This window comes from Oryzias latipes, chromosome 6 (genome assembly GCF_002234675.1).
Source record: "Oryzias latipes chromosome 6, ASM223467v1".
Lineage (NCBI taxonomy): Eukaryota > Metazoa > Chordata > Actinopteri > Beloniformes > Adrianichthyidae > Oryzias > Oryzias latipes.
The window spans coordinates 20347897-20370475 of NC_019864.2; the positions used below are offsets into that span (position 1 = coordinate 20347897).

The 22579-nt window shown below is 37.6% G+C and overlaps 1 protein-coding gene across 7 annotated transcripts in view; it reads right to left on the reverse strand.

The window, feature by feature from the left end:
• shank3 (SH3 and multiple ankyrin repeat domains 3) overlaps positions 1 to 22579 on the reverse strand; it is a 199160-nt gene that overhangs the window by 60818 nt on the left and 115763 nt on the right. For 4 of the 7 annotated variants that reach the window (XR_002873416.1, XM_023955918.1, XM_023955923.1 and 1 more), the window contains exons 8-16: positions 17146 to 17223; positions 16974 to 17040; positions 15426 to 15673; positions 15155 to 15324; positions 6470 to 6651; positions 5971 to 5994; positions 4174 to 4212; positions 2615 to 2641; positions 2095 to 2157 (exon numbers count right to left, since the gene is read on the reverse strand). Coding sequence is in view for 6 of the 7 variants with exons in the window: in XM_023955918.1 (XP_023811686.1) it covers positions 2095 to 2157; positions 2615 to 2641; positions 4174 to 4212; positions 5971 to 5994; positions 6470 to 6651; positions 15155 to 15324; positions 15426 to 15673; positions 16974 to 17040; positions 17146 to 17223 (898 nt within the window). In the remaining variant the exon portion in view is untranslated. The remainder of the gene's footprint in view (positions 1 to 2094; positions 2158 to 2614; positions 2642 to 4173; positions 4213 to 5970; positions 5995 to 6469; positions 6652 to 15154; positions 15325 to 15425; positions 15674 to 16973; positions 17041 to 17145; positions 17224 to 22579) is intronic. The other 3 variants (XM_023955921.1, XM_023955920.1, XM_023955919.1) reach the window with 2 other exon arrangements.

A 22579-nucleotide genomic window follows, 5' to 3' on the forward strand; every position in this document is an offset into this window, starting at 1 on the left:
TAATCTCGTCACCAAAAGATCTGGGGGGAAATTAAATTAATAATCTCTTAAATAAACAACTCGCTCATTTATAGAACATTTAAGAAGGTTTAAGAAACAATACAAAGCTGTGGAATTGGAAATAATACTATTGGATGACATATTAATATCCGATCTCAAATCTATCTACAATATCAGTACCAAAAAACAACTCCCCCCCCCAAAAAAAATCAAAAACAACAAAAAAACATTTTATTTACATAATAATTGGTTTTCATCCATCTCTAAATAACAGAAAACTCCATAATAGTAATATAAACTAAAACAACAGTATATTTATATATAAGGTAGTGACACGACAGCAAGACAAATGTTAAAAATTGTTTTCAAATAATATTTTTTCATTCACAAAGGCAGAATTTCATCAAGGGAAATGTTGGAGCTTTAGCACCTGTTGCTTGGCAACGAATGGATGCATGTACAGTACATGACAGAGTAAACAGTAGCAATTGTTGTTATTAAAGACCGCTGAGAAAAAGAATAAAATAAAACACAACAATGTATAGGTTTACTTTCAACTGTTTTGCAAAAGAAAATTTTAAAACAAGAAAAAAATTTTACTTAATGGTTTCAACTCTTTGAATGAGCCGCTAACAACAACAGACACTCCCTAAGCATGTGCACATCTGTAAACCTTGGTCCTAATAGCTGGTCCAGGTATGCTCTATTTGCCACTGAGCTGTTAATATTCCACACATACCGGTTGCAGCCAAACACCATTAATCATGTTTGTGAATGTCTAATCTCAACATTACTTGCACTGGTTTCATTTTCATGGCTGTCTGCAAGATTTATAATGGCGTTTGGTGAGGGCATATGTGGTGTGTGTGTGTGGGTGGGGGACACACACACACACACAACGACTATAATACACCGTTATGGAAGCACGCTCTCAAGTGTGTTACCTTGTTGAGGAGGGAAAAAATCCCAATCCAGCAGTTAATAGCTCTCATATGGTGGGAAGGGAGGGCATGCTGACATCCACATCTGATCATTTATGTTTTTTCACATGTGAACCTGAATTTGTGAGTTTCCACAAGTTCATGTAATATGTAGTTTTTTATGTGTATGACAGGGAGTGTATTGTGTGTCTGTATGATTGCACACAAGTGGGCAAAGAACTTGACCTAATTAAGGTGGCATGTGTCCTTATTTGTTACCATGGCAACAAAAAGTGGACTCTGAAGAGATGTCCAACTGGAGGATAAAAATCAGATTACCGGTATACCAATGAAGGGGAAAGCAGGTAGCCATACACAGACGAGAGCAAGAAAAGGGAACGCAAGTAAAGGGAACGCAAGAAGCGGCGAGGAAGACCTCGAGAACTTATTCTTGAAGTCTACCAAAGAATGATCATAACACACAACATGGCACACCAACACAGTCGTGAAAACAGACGAATAATAAAAATTGAATCAACTTATTAAATAACAAATACACTCTCATGTGAGACTCCTGTGGTTCACTGACAATCAGAGAGTGCTAAAGGACCAACGAAAGTCATTACTGAGAACTAACAGTCTGCTTGGAGAGCAGAATGTGGATGACCCTTCTGAATTGTGGACAACATGGCTGTTCCTCTAAATGCAAGCTGCCTAGAGACATTGTTTCCAGACAAGACTGCCAATCACAGTGAATACTCATAGTTATATGCTAAAAATTTAGAAGGAATTAGTCAGACATGATTTTTTCACCACACCTGGACAGATTATTACATAAAAGTATATAAAACTGTTAGCCCATTCTTGCTGTATTAAACTGATCTTAAAGAACTAAAAGTGAAGATTTTTTAAATCTGAGAGCTACGAACAGTTGTTTAACAATCAACAACATACTGTATTTGTAGAAAATAATATTCACTAAGAAAGTCAATTTATTTCCTATAAAAACAATGACACTTCTAAGAAAATTGGCATATTCTAACTAAGTAGATTTATTGGACACAACAAAATACATGTTAGATTCACATCCTTTATATGCAGCAGGAGAAAAATCCTGTTTTCATTCAGCTTCTCATTTTTCTGCCTAAGTAAGAAACAAAAGTCAAAGCTTTACCTTTACCATATTCATCATCAATGTCAGAGTAATCTTCTGCATCTTCATTGCATGGTGTGTCAGCTATAAGACATTCATCAATATTAGTATAAAACTTTTTTTCAAAATACAGCTTTGGAACTGTACATGCTACAGGTGTAAAAGCATAGCAACTAAAGTTAAGGTTAAAGCTTCCACTTCTGAATGTAACTACTACATGAAACGCACATTAAATAAAGCTAGAATACAAGAGCTCTCTTGTCTTTTACAGGGAAACTGGACTACTAGGACATTTAGGTTATTGGACACTGCCAGAAAACTATCTTGAGAAGCAAAATAAGAAAAAAGGAGGGAAAGGTCTAGTTAGGCTTGAATAGTAGACAGCACACTTAAAAGGAAAAAATAACCAAATTAGGTCAACAAATATTGAAATTGATTTCTGGTCATTTATGATTTATATCTTGCAGTGCACAAAACTAATAAATCTGCATGAAACAAAGTTGCTACGGGAGTATTTACCACAAAAATCTTCAGTATTTACCATTTGCGATCATGAAGTTGTCTGTGACTAGAAGTAAAAGAAGAAAAAGAAGAAATCTCTTTTGGGTAATAGTGCAGCAAAAATGGTTAAAGCGACTGTGGAAACATGTTTATCCAAGAAAATATCTCTTAAAAACTGACAACTAGCCATTACTCTAGCCTGAAAAAACAAAATGAGAGCAGGATGCAGCTTGTGTAACTTGCAAACATCCACTGCGTTTTGTTGTAAAAATGTTTTACCTTCTAGTAATGTGTTAATTTACACTAAATTAGGAGTACCTTTTACCAAAACTCAATTTTTGAATATTTCAAAAATAATGCTGGTTTAAAAAGTGTAAGTTTTGCTTTCATTTGTTACTGCGGTTTATATGACACAAAATAAGCAAAATCAACATTAAAGGGAGCTCTTTCTAGACAGGAGACAGTAGATTCTAGCATCAAGCATTTCTCTTGAGGAGAGATTGTCTTCATGTGACACTGCTAACTCACCAGCGTTCCAGCTAAATTTTTCCCTTTTTCACCTTAAACCACTAACTATATATGAGAACTGGACTAAGTGACCTCTCCCTTTTGGCCTATCAAATAGGAAGTACCCACACTGGCTCAAGGACGCAAAAATTCCATATTCTACTGAGAAATAAACAGATGTTACTCAGTCATTCTAGAAGTCAGAATAATCATTCTTGCTCTGCTACATTTTTAACATGTTTTTGCTAATCAATTTTTTTTCATGACACGAAGTTCCCCATACTGCTTGAAAATAAAACAAAATTTTCACTGGTTACCCCAATGGTTTTGCCTGTTTTAAGCTTTAAATTAAGTTTTTCTTAAACACTTTTGATTTAGGGTAAGATTTAGGATTAGGGTTAGGGTAAGTTGTATAATTTCTGCTTCAGACGCCTTTCTGTCTCCAGCCAGGTCCCTCTCAGTTATTTCAGTTATAAACTGGCCAATCAGATGCCTCAATAAAAATATGATGTGCCTCCTGGCCCCCACTTCAAACGTTCAAAACATTTGATTGACAAATTCTCCCAAGCCCAGTTTCGACTGGTAGAGGTGTGGACTACCAAAAAGCTCACTTCTGATTGGCTAGAGTGATTGTGATAGAATTGTTGACTCAGACCAATCACTGCTTCCTGACAATGATTGGTTCCAACATGAGGGCTTCTATATGAAAAAATAGCGGCTGAACTGACTTCATTTTGTTGGAGCTGGAAGTAAGGCATTTTCTATGGGTGACATCACACTGACTTGCTCCAGTTCTCTCATCTACAGTCAATGCCTTAAACCACAAATAAAAGTATCTTTGATTCATCATATTTGTTTTAGTTTTTGTGGGGTCTGCTCTGTCAGGACTATATATTCCATATGCCTTTTCCACAGAGAATATTGTTAACCTTCAAGGGCACTGCATGAAAATATTGCAGCTATCCTTGCATTGTTGGAGTTGTTAACCCACAAGTTGTTCTTAAAGGAAATGTCTACCTATTTTACACAAGAAAACGAATCCAAGTAAAAAAAAAAAAAATCAAAAGATCTATCGTCTATTGTAAGATTTACCTATTTTGATCTCATCGTAGAGTTGCTCCTCTGGAAAAGCTGCAGATTAACAAGGTGGTGTAGACATCAGCAGGAAACACAGACATGAGTGTGAAGGTGGCTCAAGGTTTAGGAATGAAGGCACTGTTAGCTGGACAGTACAAGTAAACTTTTATTTTGCAGACATACAAGTTCACCTACAAGAAACTAGTTTTGAGTCCTCAGTTTCTAGATTTATGTAATCTTTTCTTTCATTTGCCTTCCATCCTTCTGTTCTCCTTCAGACTGATCCCCATTACTGTTATCAACTCAACCATTCATGAATGCAAAAAGACTGAATACATTATGAATCAAACCATGGCTTATTCATCCTTAAAGGAAAAAAGACATCTGTGCCTAGTTCTCCTTCTCACAAATGATTATAATAAACTAATTACAAAAAAAATGGTTTAAAATGTAGACATTTAAGAAAAATATGCTAGTTAGGCAGTAAATTTAGGCTGCTTGCTGACCCTTTCTTGAGGGATGTGCTTCTTAACCCTTGTGCTATTTTAGATGACCCCTCCCTTACATTGACGTGTTCTTCCTACCATGACAAAGGTGGATAAAGGTGGAAAGGTTTCATGTAATCCATGGACACCAGTGAAGATCACAAATCATTGAAGAAAAAAAGGTTCTAGTGGGTCTAGATGACCCAACTCCCAATGTTAAAGTGCCTAGGATAGCACAAGGGTTAATGTATATAAAGGTATAGAGTATGCAACAGAGTACCGGTAGTCATTATGTTGGTCAGTGTTGCATAACAAAGCCAGATGGTCTACTTGGCTCAGCCATGGCACCAGTAGCCATGACACTGTCAACTTGTCCCCTGCGTGGCAGACAGGAGAAAAGGGCTAAACTGTAAGAGTTCATATTTGTAACAGGGTTATGGGTTCAATAGCACCAACAGAAACGCTGATGTATCCAGGAGGCAGAGGGATGAGACGGCGCACTCAAATAATAAAATCCGCACTAACCCTGGTGTCAACATCAGAATACATCTCATTCACAGAAAATGTAATATTCTTCAGTCTACCTTAGGAAAAAGAAAATGTAGCTTTATTTAACTATTTAATTTTTCATATGTGATTTATTTAGGCATATGATTGGGGTTCAGTGAGGCTAAAGCAAATCTGTGATGTGCCTCAAAAAATATTCTAAAGCCCTACAGAAAAGGTAAAATAAACACTTAAAGGAATTAAAACAAAAACAGGAAGAGACTGTGAGAGAGTATGTGTGTGTGTTTATTGAGGCTATTTGTACAAAATCAAAATTCTAATTCCAATAATCTGCACATCCTGTTCCTCTGTAGATCTGAAGGCAACATACGAGGTCACAGCATGAGTGCAGGGACTCTAGCTTTTCTGAGGACATGAGGGAATTGTTTCCATTAAGCTAATGTGGATTTGATCCACAGTGGTGCATGTAAAGTGGCATGATGTAAGGGTGTGGGGTCAGAGTGGAACAGGGTGTCTGTGGACAAGTGATAAGAAGCAAGGGGAGGAAGGAGAATAATTGTATATGCAGGGAAGAAACACTCTTAGAAATAGGGAAAAACACACCATATGTATGCACAACTACAAACCATGAGCAAAGGAGACCTGTTTGAATATGCAAGACCTCTTCTTGCAGTAATCAAAGATTTGCAGTAAGAGCATACACATCTCACAGGAGGATTCAAACAGGGCCAAACACTAATTGCTTAACTGTAGGTGTGGGGTTGACACACAGAGGTGTGTGAGAGAGATACTGGGGTGAGAAGTATATTATGGAGTTTACCTTCTACGTCATTACAGTCAAAGTCTTGAGTGAAGCATGAATGGAGACAAAAGCACACACAAACACATGAAAGTAAAGCCGTTAAATAAAGGTGATAATTGCACATTTGAAAAAAAAAAATTGAATGAGGTGATAATCTGCAATGCCAAATTTGGACCGCATTGAAATGCCTTCCAGACTCCATAAGTGGTTTGCACCAAGTTCATGAAAAAGTCCTGTGGTATTTGCATCTTAACAACACAAAGCAAAGGAGTGTTTGTTTTTTCAATCTTTGCAACAAACCCAACTTTCATTTTCCTGTAGGCAAAACATTGCCATGGTCTTCCAAGGAAGTCCTAAACACTAGCAGGGAAGATGGACATTTGCTGGAATGCTATGAAACATAGATTACGCAGCGGCAACAATGTCCAGGTGTGGGACCTGCAACAGTAGATGATATGGAGCAAAAAATACAAGTTACACTAATAAGGAAAAAGCAACCCAACAGCTGAAAACTTACCTTTGACTCGCTCCCCACGGTTAAGCTGGATCTCCCCCTCCCCTTGTGGCGTATAAGGCTTGACTACAATGAAAGTACGTCCTGGGACGGCACTGTAGAGTTTCCTTTTGGGCCCACGCGTTCCCGTTAGAGCTGGAGGAGTGTGATGGGGTGGGCTTGGGTCTCGATGCACTGAGCCGGGGCTGTAAACAAACACATATGTTACTGTAGTGATTCCCGGGAGCTGGTAACTGAAGCCCGTGGTCACCGACATGTTTGTCAGTGGGACAGCAGCGTGGTGACAACCCCTGGTTATTATTGTAGCCAGGGAGGGATTCATAGAAAAGGCCAAGAGTCTACCAATCGACAGTCAGTGATGTGAAGAAAAGTCATGAGAGGAAATTACATTTCTCCGCACCAGTCTTTCCCCCTTTTAGTTTTCCCTGTTCCTCCCTCAAAAGCCAATTTTCCTTTTGCTCTCTGTTACCTTCTCCCTCTATCTCTTCCCTTTTCCTCGCATCCTATTAGAGGTAGGAGAAAAAAAATGTATTGGCAAATGGAACCGCACTATATCCTTTCTTGCGAGGGTCTGGCAGGTCCATCGGGAAGTGGCTTTTAGTTAAACACATCCTTAGTTTGGGCTCCAGCAAAAGTCCCCTGCAGAGACAGACAGAAATCCCCAGTATATCCCATGTTCCAGAAGCTCCAGGCTGCTTTACGGATCTATCCTCGTCCTTGAGTCCTGGTTCTCCAGCTGTGGAGGAGAGAGTTTAGGTCTGATCCCTAACTCCCGCTCCCTCTCCCAGGAGTCATGCCGCGTCTGCCTCTCCTCTCCCCTCCACCCCTCACACATATGCTGACAGACACTCACACACACGCTGGCAATGCTGCTGCTGCTGCGCACCGTGGCTCTCCTCCCCTTTGACTGCTTGCTCGCACTCAAACACCACGAACCCTCTGTGTGCATTCTAACTGTGCACAAACACAGACAGCCCCCTCAGCTGCCGCTAACATTGCACCTTCACAAGCAGGGCACACAGAACCAGCAGCATGTCTCTGACACACAAGTCCCACATCACGATCGATCTCCTTAAGCCTGTCTGCTCGACAGCGTGCATGTGCCACGGCTCCTTGAGGAAGGCTGAGTTTAGTATGTGTGCGGCATGGGGGGAGGGTGGGAGGCGCCGTGGCGGAGGGGTGGCAAAAAGCTCCATTATGCCTAATTGTCGCTGCTCACTCTCTTTCTCTGAATCACAGCCCTCTTTCTTTCACTCAGATCCATTTTCCCCCATGCCACTCATTCATCCCTCTGTTTTTCCACATTTCTTCGCACTGCATCTTCATCCTCTTGTCTCTCTGTCAAGCAATGAATTCTAATCCAGCGGCAGAGCTCCGCCTTGCATTCATTCATCTCCTCTGCGCTGTCCGTGTAAGTGGCGTTCAGTCTCATTCTGCTGTTTTTTCTGTTAAAGCTTTGAGTCATTTTTCAAATATTCATCACAAACTCATGCATTACCTTTGTTCATTAATTAATGAAAGCTATTAATTATGTTATTTACGCGTAGATAATGTACATGTTAGGGCAGCAAGATATGAGGAAAACTCGCAATTTTGGTATATTAGTGATCAATATTGCGATGACGACATAACTTGCGATACATGAACAAATAGCAAAAAAACTAAATACATAATATCCATTTAAATGCAACAGTTTAATTTAAACAAGAGTCAAAATAACTTAAATTACACTCCAAATGACCCTAGTCTACATAGGAGGCAAACATCTAACATAAAAGGGCTCCATTCAATTGGTCATCAACATGAAGGGCTCCATTCAGTTGGTCAAATGCATAATTGGATTTATTTGATTTGTTAAATACTTCAAGCTGCCATAAAATTGTTTTGACACATTTAAGGTTACCATTTATCACAATTTTTGCCGACTTTTGCGATATGCGTATTGCACAGCTTGATATTGCGATAACCACGAGTTTTTGATTTATTGTGCAGGACTAGTACACAGTACACATATCTATATTTTTGTCTGTTGGATCAGAACAGAAAATACTTAGATATGTCTGCCTACAAGGACTTGATTATGTGCTTCGTTAAATCAATTTTATGCAACTTTTTTCTATGTCTTTTCTGTCATTCATTTTGTATTGCTGATACTAATATTCACCTGATTCTACACTTCTGCCTCATATATCTTTCTGTCTACCTTGGTGTTAGTTATCCCCTTATCTTCATAATCTGTTTTTTGCCCTTTAAAATTTGTTACAGAGTTAGCCAACCCTTCGGCTGCGCTAGTCCTTCAAAACTTTACTTTGTTGAAACAGTTTCAGAATGACATTTGTTTTTTAGAAATGTGCACACAATGGTTGCTAAAATATGGAGGGTTGTTTTGCTAAGCCTATGTATGACTCAACACCACATACATGGATCACTGAATGCTTGGAGCTATACAACATCAACAGGACTCTAAGAGCATTCATTGCAAACTTAAAGAGATTGGGGAAAACCACTCTTGAGACTAACAGTAAGCTACTTGCACAAATGACAATTAAACATGACATAAACTAACGAGATACTCTGTGTCCACCAGTGTTTTGCATAGGTCTGAAACTCCTCTGCCAAATAATATACTGGTCATGGATACTGATCAATCACCTCCTCTACATGGGTTATATCAAGCTATCCTCTATGAGCAAAGGGGACATTGACTCCCTGATCCACACCACCAGAGTCTACAGCACTGACATGGGGATAAAAAATGCTGTCTGTGGTAGAGCCTGAGAGAGCAGATTTCCAGATACATGCTGACACGTTGGTAATGGAAAACCCACTAGACATTGTGGTAGTGGAGAAAAAAAACAGAAGAAAGCTGTTTTGATGGACAAAGTGGTGGCGACGTCAGGAAGAAGGAAAATGAGAAACCGAAGAATTACCAGGGACTCCGGAAAGAACTGGAGAAAGCTTGGATGGTCAGATCACTCGGGGTAGTAAACTCCAAACCGGAGGAGTGGCAGATCTTTGGAAAAAACCCTCAAACATCTCAGTCCAGAAAGGCGCAGTTCTAGGAACAGCTAAGATACTGGACATCCTCTGGTAGAGGATCCGATCTTGGGTGAGAAACCATCCAAGGAGGGTGAGAAGGAATCTTTTTTTTTTTTTTTATGTAAACCATGCACTCTCTACAGTTGTGTGATCAGCCTAATGTTTGCTGCTCTCTGAAACACAACTAGTTATAGCTGGACACGCATGGTTTTAAGTGTCAAACAGGATTGAGAAGGTAGAACTAGATTGCTTTTGGTACCTGTTAACAGTTTTTACTGAATGCAATGAGATGTTATTGTACTTTTTAAGCAGAGGTGGATATCACTGCCAAAATACTGAATCGATTCAATTTAAATTCACAATTTTATAATTTTATTAAAACATTTTTGAATAGGCTTTAATTTATTTGTCAAATTTCCAGTCAAAAAGTTATTTTGTTTGGTAATAAAAAATCAGCTTTCACATAATAGTGATTTAAACAGAGGAAAAGTGAAACTTGAATTCATAAAAGAAGACATTCTTAAGTTCAAACTGAAAAAAGAGAGCAATTTTTGCCTGAAAACTATACAAGTATTTGCTTTAAAGGAATAAAAATACATGGAGTTAAATAATCAATAATATATTTCAAAGTGAAAATTGATTTGATTTGATTTAAAACATTTTTTTAAAACCAGCCCCACTTAAAAGGTATAAACAACTTCATTTTGTCATTTTATGAAAATCAAATATAGTCCTTCAACAGGATTAGACCTCTGTTCAATTTTAATATCAAATAAAAAAATGTATCAATTGTCCCAAACAAAAAGTCCCTTGGCTCTTCACACTTTTATGTCCCCGCAGCAGGGATTAGTATCACAGCCATAAACGGGATCCTTTTCATGTTTATTTAATTATTTTATAGCCTCTTCTCGATTTCAGGGATTTTAAAATATAGTTTCCAGCGATTTTGTTCATTCTGTCAACGCGCCCTTTGAAATTAGACTAAATGACTGAGAGTGAAGACTCATTTTTATACCTGCAGTGACCACAGAGCAAAAATGCTGTCTAAGGATTTCTAATTAATTTTAATATCTCTGCTTTTGTTAAAGGTTGAACATATTTTTGAAAAAATGTCCAGCTTATTTGAATTGTGTTTTTGTGAGTTTTTACTATTCTAAATTTGATAGATTTTACAGCAGCAGGACTTTTATTTATTTATTTATTTTTCATAAATACTAGAATTTTGAACATTAAGTCTTTACGAATGCTGCTTGCTAGACGGATTAGGGTGATAAACATCTTTTCCTGTCACCTGCTTTTGTTTTGCCCTCTCCTTCCCTTAAGTGTGCCTCATTAACAGTGGCTCCAATGAAAGGAAGATGCAAGATCCAAACACACCATATTACAGACACATTCACACACAAACACACACACTTAAATTGGAATGTAGTCTGCAACAGGAGTGCCTATGTTTCCTAGGACACCATCCTTATTTCTGTAACCCTGGCAACAGACAACAAAAGAGCAGAAGTGCTCAACAAACAGACCAATTAACCAATAAGAGAAAATTATACAAAATACAATAAATACATTAAATTAAACATGTCATATGTTATATAAATGTTTTCTCTATGATCAATACAAAGAGTCGATTATTTTTTACTCTTATTAATAATTAATAATCTAATTTTTAATTAAAAGCACAAATTTGGGGAAGAAACAAAAAATAAAAAATAAAAAAATCATTCAACCAGTGAGGAGAAAAGGACATTTTCTGGATGTTGACCAAAGACTTGACCAAAAATTAACCTTCCAGCTGACAGCTGACAGTTTCACCTACTGAGTCCACAGCTGCCCAACTTTGTAAGTTTCACAAATCTAACAAGAACAAATTCTGCGGATGTGTAAAATAAATGAAAGGCGAATGTTTGTGTGACAACTATTAGATCACTAATTAGACCCTCAAAAATACATTTTAACATTTGCACAGCTTGTTAAAGAGCATGACTGGCTTGGTTTATTTACCTGTTGCTAATCAAATGCTCCCATAAATCTGAAGATGCACCTGCAAATGTCCCTCAATGCCATTTTCGCAGATGCAATCAAACCGCTTGACTGAAACATTTTCTCACATGAATGGCTTGGCTTCTCAGGTAAGTATCTCGTCATCAAGTAGCCCATCTCTCGGAGGTGAAATGCACTCAATATAAGTGCGGCCATAATCAGCATCACACTTTGCATTCTAATGATAATCAGTTTGTCCTTGCCTTGCTGCACATGGATGAATAAACATCCCCTTGTCCTTTCTTACGTAAAGTTTTTGCAGTTAATGAAGAGAAAGTACAATGTAAACTTCACTCAGCGCCTTGACGTTTTTGAGATAATGAACCTAAATGTTCAAAAAACACTTTAACAGCAAAAACCTGGGATAATCTTAATCTACTTGTTTTGCAGAATCATGGAGCAATGTGCACACCAATGAAGAAGGAAGTGTTGGTGAAATCAGCTTTTGCCTTGGCTCTTGACCAGCCAAGCTAATTTCACACTCCCCTGGCACCGCTCATGCCTCTGGAGTAACTGTGGGCACGAACAGAAGGTCAGGGAGAGAAATCAAGAAAAACAGTGGAGACATTTAAATGAAATATTCCAATCCCATTTGGGTGCAGGATCTGACCATGAAGACCATCTGGTCTATGTGGAATTATGGTACGCTCTTTTTATTTATTTTAAGGTTTTAGGCTGATCCACAGAGAGAGTAAGGCATCCTACTTCCAAGATGGGAAGGTATTTAGGCCAGAACACAGCAGTCATAGTAAGTTGAGTGTCTTTGTTTCCCTTTCACTGTTCTATTTTGTCCCCTTTTTGACTCCAAAACCAACCTTGTGCTGAGTAAACACAGCACAAAAAATATCAATCTGTCATGGCAGATAGACACAGCATCAAGGTTAACATTGTGAAGAACCTCCTTTTCTAGAATTATCTTTGAAGCAGGACATTTAAAAATATTGGACCTTATTACCGTTAAATCAATAGTTTTTTTTTTTTTCAAGCAATGAAGTGAATTGTAAATTAAAGATCTTCAGAACCCCTGCAGATGAGAAGTGAATCCAATGGAGTACCTTGCCTTTGTCTTAATGACCCACAGGGGAGAGATTATCCATATGGCTTACAGCTATTTGCACACACTGTATAAACACTAGAGGATGTTTGAAAAAGGGGCTGAAAATAAAGTCTTGATTTTATTTTTTAATCTATGCTATTCCTCCACACTTATTTAATGCACTGGGGGATTCCTGTAAGACATCCGTTAGTCAGACATCTGGGGATCATTGCAGTTAAGATGGGAAGTTATGTAACTGCATCTGCGCACATATTTGGCTTTCACTATGTTCACGAACTGGTAGAAAGCAGGTTATATGAACATGCAACAGTCAACTTGAAGAAAAAAAAAACGTGTTTGCCTTGGGCTCCTTAAGCTAATCTGGTATATTTATAGAGTAACCCCAATCTGTCATTTTGCTTAATTGTTACTGTTTATCAGGGTAGATGTTATCTATTAGACTTCATTAATTCACACACTAAACTTGGTTGATCTTTTTCAGCAACAAAAAAAGTTATGTCATACCTTTTCTAGAGCAACATAACCTCAAAGGAGAACAGACAGACCGAATAAACTTTACAGTTGTGATTAAGCGTGGACGTCCTGCACTCACGCTGCACAAATGAAATATCTTACAATGTCTTTTTCCTATTTTAGTTCAAATTAACTTTTTTTATTTAATAAAATTACTTCAAAGGAAATAAATTACTGATACATTAAGAGATTTTTTTGCCCACAAGTTGCTTAATCTTGTTGCGTTGGCAGATTTTTTAGTCCATTTCAAGTAAAAATTTTACATATTTACAGTGTATTTTACAAAAGATCATGACAACTAACTGAGTTTTGACATTATTGTGTCTTAAATATGGTAAAGTGAGTTATTTAGACTAGAAGCTAGACAAATACTCTTGGTTACATTTAGAGTTTTTGCAGTGTACACATTGTGTTCACATTACACAGTGAGAGGAAATAAACTTTGTGCGTGTTCAGGTAAAAACATATAAGACATTGACCTCAAGTTTCACCTGATTTATCAGCGCAGTAAGAAAACAGCTTTGTAAGCTGTCTCAAGTCTTCTTCTGACAGTAAATGTCTCACAAAAGTTGCTTCTACTAGAATTTACAAAAATATTCTTGTGTTTTCAGAAAAGTTATCAAAATCAAGACGGCAAGAGGAACAAACCCAAAATCCCACTGTGATGAAAATGGTGTTTTTGGTGTTTTTAACATGTTCTTCTGGCCTTTTTCTAATGATGAAGGACATATATCAGGAAAATTAAGCTCGAAATTGCATTTCTGAGTATTTCTTTATTTAAATCCCTGTGAATCAGGTGTAGATGAAAAAATATAATTTAAAAAAATTACATATTTGTGACATAGGTGGGTCATAAGATCCCTGCTGCAAATTCTCGGCAACGGAGAAGGGGGTGGGGTTGCTCTATGCCAACGGTCCCGCCCACCACTCAAAGGAGCATTTCTACTGAACTACTGTGGCTCTGCAGAAACTATTTCCCAGAAAATGACAAAACGGGAACTTTTTTAAAGAAATAAATCAAATGATGTGATCAGAGCGAGTCTTTAGAATTTAAATGCTGACATTATGCGACTGAATCAATAAGCATGTCAAAATAATTTAAACACCAAAACAGACAATGCATATGAGAGCAGTGTCCGGAGTATAAATCATGCATGAGATTCACACACGTAAGCATCTGATGGGGATCCTTTGCCAACATACATTGTTAACAACTTGTTTAACAAATCACGTGCTCATGATGGGATTCATCTTTTGCATGGCGATGTGATCACTGCACAACCCTGGTCTGCCTGGCAGTTTTTCTAAAGACCAAGTGACAAGCTGTTTTAAACAGAGTGGGCTAATCCAATAGCCTAAATATCAGAATGTACCCACTGTCTGTCTCCTTTCTCACACACACAATCACATACTGGCAGACTTCAACAAGTCCCAATGGTGATTATTATTAGACCCTAATCCATCTGTCTACCTACAAACAGTGCAAGAAGCCACAGAAGGAGTCTGGCTACCATAAAACAAACAAAGATGGAGATTTACCTACATTGCATTAGGTGTTTTTTTTCCCTAGCCAGTTACAAAAACACATCACACTGAGCCTTTGTGGCCTAACCAGAGCATGGCTGCTAGACTATTAGTATAGACCTGCATAAGTTTACAGGCTCAGCTTACACCTAACACACGCGACTTTTTAGAGCAGCTTCAGGGTGAAAACAGCTTTCAACGTGCATGTGACTGATGAATAAATAATTATTGTGCTCTGGCTGATTTCATGTCATGTTTGTCCCAGCAGCAGACGGCAGCAGATGGAATAGGAGGCAGTGATGCTTGGTGACTAACAAGTGAGTCAGAAACATCGCATGGGGCTTGTAGCTTTTTGAAATATGGTTCAACAATCAAAGGAAGTGCAAAGCTAATCATAGATTATCTACTTGGAGTAAATAAAAAAGAGGGAGGGATGACATGAGCCAAAAGCAGAGAGAAAATTGGAGATAAATAAAAGAACTTGTGCTGAAGTGAGAGTAAATCTTCCACACCTGAGTCTTCCGCGAGGGCTGTATCCATGAGGGTAGCCGTGGCTTTGGGACCGTCTGGGAATTGGTTTGTCGTCTTCATGCATGTGACGTAGTGAAGGAGAACGGGAATGGGAAGATCTGGAGCTGCCAGTACTCTGAAGACTGCTGTCGGGGATCTCACCGTGACGACTCTGACCCAAAAATATGAAGTATTGTTGAATTAAAATCATTACAATTCTAAACATTACACCAATGATTTATTCTTTTTTTTTATATGTTAAAACATCCACACCTTTTTAACATATCTTTCTTCTCCAAGGCTGCTGTGCTGTTGCCCAAAGGCTGGGAGGCTGCGCAGCGAGGGGACAGGAGACGGGCCCTGGCGACCACGGCTCTCTCTGGGGGGCTGACTGTGAATGTGATCGTGGTCACCGTTCAGGTTGTTGTCACTCGCAGAGCGAAGCAAAGACCGTGGTGAGGGCAGGGGGCCGGTTGTCAAACGTCGACGGTTGGTGTAGGAGGGGGTCTCCCTGAAAGGCACTGGGGAGGAAAAGAGACACAGACAGATGGAAAAGCAGACACTAGCAGAATGACAAATCAACAAAGAGCTCTGAAAAAAAATTCTCATGACAGCGAAAACCTGTTCACACTTTGTTACCAGGTTGTGTTAATCACAGCAGGCAGCAAGAGTGAGCAAAAGCAAACAGCCAGACGGTTTTATAGAATTTTTTGAAAACAATAAATCCTTGTTAAGGTGCTACATTATTCCTGGGCAAAGAGAAATGACCAATTATGAAACTTAATCATAAAAAAAACATTGTGTTTACAAATATTGATGAATGAAATATGAATGTGATGCATTATATTACAGTTTACCTCAAACAAACTAGAAAGTTTTTCATAAAATATCAATATTCCAAAGTGGGAGTACTACATCATTATAACACCAGATGGCAGAGTTTCCATGTCTATTTTCTTTCAGAAAAACTACTCACCAAATCAAGACCTCAACGTCTACATCCTTTTAAAATTAATCACATTTAACATCGTCATTTTTTATAATAACACTTCTTTCCTGTTATTTCTCAACGTTTCAGGCTCAATCAGTATTTTTATCCCAAATCACATCAATAAATCACCCAATGCAGAAACATTAAGGATAAGAATGACAATTAAAAAGCAAAACAAGTAATAAGAAAAAACATTTACATTTTAAAACGATCAAGAATCTAAAAAACACCAGATATCACTGACTTGATGATGACGTTTGAGTTTTGAAGAAGAGTGAGAGCAAAAGGATATTTTGCCTGAACTGTAGTAAAGAATTGAATCGGTTAGTTCAAAAGGCATCAATTTTTCAAAACAAAGATATTATATGTTTCATGGTCTTCAGGGTAAAAGCTATCTGATTATGTGCAAAAAAGTCCCAAGTCCGTTGTAATGTGTTGACCAAACTTTTTCAGTGGCTGTGCCCAGAAAGCTTCAAGAAATGTTGTCTGTCACAGGATATCGCCATGACAAATAACTTCCCATTTCAAAGGGTGAGCAAACGTCATCATCCAATTGGTGATGTCCATTGACGTCCTATAATAACTAGCTCTTGAGGTTTCTTAGTTTATTTAATTTCTTTGTCCTGATTTCTGAAAAGTATTTTTTGTTTTTCAAAACATTTCCTTTTAACTTTGTTTAATTCTTTAGTAATTGTGTTCTGCTTTTTATTAACATTTTGGTATCTGGAATTTTATGTTTTTGCTTTGAGTGATTTTTTGATATGATTTGAACTTCAGGGATACTGTAGTTATCCTAATAGTTGCTTTTTTTAAACTTGCCATTAGCTTACCAACATCTGATGCTTTGTGCACCTTGATGATTTCTGCCAGATCAAAGTTTCCAGCGATAATAGCCACCTGACAATGGAAAAGGCAAAGAACAGATGACATTTAAAAGGACAGAAATGTATATAAGTGGCACAAGGTGGAGCAGAAATACATTTTGTAATGATATCCTCATACTTGAAAAGCAGTTTGGCTGTTGTAGTTCTTGATCTCTTTATTGGCTCCGCGGAACAGAAGAACACGTGCACAGCTTTCCTGAAAGAAAGCAGAGATGTCTCTGTGTCAGGCTTTTATCTTAAATCAGATAATTTTCTTCAATAAATGCTTGTTTCAACCTTGAGCATGGAATGTCAAACTACCAATTTATATTTATACATATATATATTTGGACATGGTTTTGAGAAAGACAAATATTAAGTGAAGTTTTAATATTTGTGGCTCGTGCAGAGGGACAGTTTTGCCGCGGGTGGTGTCACAACCAAGCTCTTTGATCCACTCTGAAAGAAACAGCCTTGTGAGCCTGTTTGAAAATCATTTTGACAGAGGTGACAGTGCAAAATGAACAAGTGTCTCTTGAAAAGCCCCCATGGCTGAGCATGACTTTTTGTATTTGGAAAAAATGGACCGATTTGTGAGATGCTACTGCAAATGATTACCTCACAAAACACAGAACATTTTTTTACTAATGCAATTGTAAATCTTAAAAAAAAGGAAAATTTGTAAAAAATAAAATAAAAAAATAAAAAAGTGCTTAAAATTTTTAGTGTCCAAACATCCAATCCCAATCACTTACAGAGAAACAGGAACAGACACAGAATTTTGTATCTGTGTGTGCAGCAAAGATTTTGGATAGCGTAAAAAAAGAAAATGTAAAAATATTCTAAAATTAGTTACAAGCCTACATTATATGGCACAATACACTAATATATGATTGACTATTGATTATAATAAAATTTATTACATGATCATTATTTTCATAAAATTTCATGTTGTTTGAAATTATTATTATTTTTGCTGTATATTGATGAAGATGGACACATTTATGATTACTGATAATAATTATTTTATTAATTATTATTATTATTTTAAAAGTACACTTAAAAAATTGCCTTGTCATTGTAATTCTCATCATAATTGTTGTATATTGATGAAGATGAACATGTTTATAATTGCTGATTATGACGTAATACTAATAATCGATTTGATTTTTCTGCGCTTTTCCAGAAGCTCAAAGCGCTTACAGTGTGTATCCATTATTCATTCATACTTGGTGATGGTAAGCTACTGATGTAGCCACAGCTGCCTGTATGTGCCATGCTTCTGTCAGTAATATTTAACACTACTATCATTATCTATTAGTTTGTATCATACAGATTGTATTCTAATTATTGACGTGTTTGAAACATAAAATAAAAAAAAGAAAACATGTAAACACAAACGGTTTAACACGACCTACTGCATAGGACTGTAATGATTGGATGGATAAATGCTATCATCTTCATATTATTTATGACTGTTTCACACCGTTTCTTCATACTCTCAAATTGTTTGAGGAAACACCTTTGCCCTCATTTATGTTTGGATGCACATCTAAAACTGTGTTGCAAAGTATAACATTTGTGTGACTTTTTTGTAAAATGTTCTGGTTTTCTTTGCATTATAAACATTTTTTATACTAATTTGGATTTATTTAATACACAACTGTAACTCTAGTAGACATTCATTTTCATTTGGGGATTCTGGAGCTCAGTGTCATTCAGTGAATGAGGATCTGCTTTAAAACCTCTGAGCTTTATTATCACATGAACATACTTTGGACAACTAAATTTGTGGAAAAAGTCGCCAACAATTCTTTTAGGACGTGTGCCTTTTTTCAACAAGAACAGTATCCTTCTACCATTTAGCCTGAATTTTAGCAAGAGGGACATTTGCATTTCAAATTGGATACATAGTGTTTGTGAATAAATAAGCAGAATCCCGGACCATTTGTGCCTGGCAGACACTTGTGAGTGTACCCCTGTGCTGACTGCCGGGGAGTCGATATGTAATTTAACACATCAAGACCAAATTATAGGATCTGCCTTTCTCCGCTATCAGCACATTGACTTTGGTGATTCCTGTCACCGCTCAGCTTCACAGGCAGCAAAATGTGGGCATGCAGTGTAACATAATGTAAATGTGCAAATCAACTGAACTGAGGAGTTCAGTGAGTAACAACTATGCATTTTTTAATAAGCTGTCCAAAAGGAGAAGCCCTGTAAACAAAGGAGTGTCGTCCTCTGGAAAAGTGCATGAGGGTGGGAGTGTTAAGAAAGATTGGGGTGTTTGAAAGAAACAAAATACGGTATCTCCTTTTGACAAACAGCAAAATTAAAAACACAAACAGGACATTACACTGCACACAAGCTTCTTCTGTAGCTCAAATACCCACTCCAACCAACTTTTGAACGACAGGTATCTTAAAAGTGTTTCAAATGGTCTTTTAGCAAATAACTGTGATGTTTTCTATTAGTTAACTTTTGCAGAGCAGCAGGAGTTTATCATAAATGCGGGCGGGACAGTTAGTGCTGAGCAACCCCGCCCCTTGCGCTGTTTCTGAGAGCTCTCTGTTTACACGCTCTCCCACTAGCTTACAGCCCCTCACATCCCCAACCAAACATTATCGGTGCCACAAAAATGGCGAGCAATATTGAAGCTATCCAGCCATTCAGTTTTGGGCCAGATCCCAGCTCGGATGAGGAAACATAGTTGTACATGGATCTAGTCGTCTACAGGTGGATGCATCAGAATGGAGCAGAACAGGACGCTTGTGGCCTGCACATCATCTTTTCGACGTAACAAATGAGATAATAATCTTAAGATTTAAACTGCATTTTTTTTGTTTGAAAAAGGAAATAGGAAATAAACAGAAATGTAAATTTTTTCAGCTTAATTTCCCCTATATATACGTTCTCCATCATCAGAAAAATACCACATGATCATGTTAAAGCACTAAAAACACAATTTTAATGCAATTTTTAATTACAGCCTATTCCATGTCCTAACTTTAACTTTGGCTATCATAACTTCAGCTTATCCTCTCTTAACACCTTCACATCATCAGGAGAATGAACGAGAAAAAATATGCATTCTCTCACGTAAGACCTAAAAAAATGTCAGCATGAGGTTTACAGGTTGATGATTACATGGAAAAAGATCTAAACAAATCTGCACAAACAATGACAAAAATCAAATCCTTTTCAAAGGTAATCTAAAAGTGAATTGTGAGTTATTTTCTGCCTAATGAAGGTAGAATTTTATGATAACAAAGCAATTGCCTCTTACAATTATATTGTATATTTGCGTATAATTTTCTTTGGGTTAAACTGGCCAATTGTATAAAAGTATCGCCTTAGTTTAAAAACAATGTTAAATTTCAACAATCGTTACATTAAAGGTCCAAAAGCTATTTCAGTTTTGTCAATATGACAACAATCATAGCATATATAGTCCTATAATAACAGGCTGCTGGTCCAAAGCCAGTTTTTTTATTGGCACGTTTTATTTTTTTATTTATAAATGTTCAATTGTGAGTAAAGCAGCAACTGACAGATGTTAATATTTAGCAGTGCAGCTGTGTTCGATGGGGTGCAGAAATAAATACTCTCCAGAGAAGAGAACAGTGCATCATTAATGACAAAAATGACACTGATTCAGTCACAGTATCACTTCAAAATGGGAAACTGGTGGTGCAGGGATAGAGGCGGGTTGGAAAAGAGCCTTTCAGAAGAAACAAATGTACAGTTTTTAGCTGTTTTCACACAATAAAGGGCTCTGGGAAATCCATTGATGCAATGTGTACAGGGAAAAAAGCTGATTTAAATGGGTTGGCTCTGACTTAATGTAATAGTTACTACGGTAAAAAAAATAATCGGCTTTGTCTGAACACAATGTGTGACAAGTTAGATAGACTGATAAATTTATAGGATTTGATTTTTTTTTTCCACCTTTCCCAATTTTTTTTTCTGAAGCAGAGTCGCAATACACAAAAAGTGCAAACAAGAATAAAGAGGCCAATTACAGCATGGCCCATTTGTCTTGCTCTTCTCTCAAAGGCTTCCTATAGGAATTCATTACAAAAACCCTCCCTGTCCTCACCAGTTTCCCACTTGTGGTTGCTTTAGCTTAAAAACAGCAAGCAATTGCATAAATACTTTAGCATAAAAAGCAACGCTGCCTTGTCACACCTATGATTTGACTGGTTTACACAAATCTTAGTGTCTCTTGCTTAAATTTCACTACCTAACTTCGTCCCCATTAGCCAAAACCACCAGTTTTGTCTGTCTCATTCTTTTATTCGGCCAGCAAGTTCCCACAGAAGTGTCTGCCAGACAAAAGATACCCGCCAAGTCTTCATCCACTGCAACACATCACATCTGCTAAGCTGATAGGCCAGTAAGTAAAGGCTAAAGACTAGCCAGATCCATGGAAAGCGAGTTGCATTGAGCAAACATACAGTGTTAATGATTATGGAAAGCTATCTTGTCATTAATCCCCTCTTCCCTATCTTCATCTATCACTCTTTCTTTCTGTCACGTTCCCCTCTCTTTGGGTATGGATCTATTGATCTTCACAGTGGACAACGCGCTCGCTACCAGTCGATTCAGAGAGTCCCCTCTCTTACTGTCATTGTGGATAATCATCCAAGCCAGGTCTTGTTTCAGACTTTTTTTGGATTCCTGCTAGGATGCACAGTGTCTCGGATCAATCAGCTCAACGTGATGTTGGCTCTCCACTGACTCAACTGCAGCCACAGAGCTGTGAAAGGGTCCATTACCACACAAAAGACTTGGAAGAAGAATTAGCTAAACATTCAAATATCTTTTATTTCTGTCCAACCAATCATATTCCTTTAATTTTGGAAAGAAAAAAATTGGAAAAAAATTGGTACGATACTAAGGGGAAACTTTTGAAATAGAACTTAATATAACCACAGCTCAAAATGATCACACTTAAGGCCTCAAAGCTAAATGTGGGTTCAGTAATACAAATGCAGACCCACCTCTCCTGACAAGGTGAACATGCAATGACTTAAGTCACGTGTGTGTTTTTCAAATAAGAGTATTAAATATTGATACTCTGCTTGGCAAACACACACAACGCTACAGCTTTCTCCTGAGAACGCGTTTCTCCAGTCGGGCTGAAGCAGGTCATTCATCACAACTGAAATTAGCTGTGCAGAACATAGTTAAATATCACAACACATAGGGCAAAGCACGTTTCGCGTTTATTCATTCATGAGATTAAAAAGAAAAAGGGGGAGAGCGAGGAGGAAGAGAAGGACTCATTTAATGTTCATGAACTGAACGCCACTCTTTATTTTCTAGTGAAGCATCAGAATGGGATGTTGCCTGGCATCCTTTTTCATCTTTCTCTTTGAGCCGCCTGAACACAAGTGCATGTGAAGCCACAGCACTGACTTCTCCCCCAATGTTTTCCAGCACTTATCCCGATATGGAACATGTTCATTTATATTGAAAAGAGACTCTCTGCATATTTCATTACCTTTGCATGACTTCATAGAAACCTGAAATATAGGCTATCCAATACGGGCTACTGTACTTTAATAGTA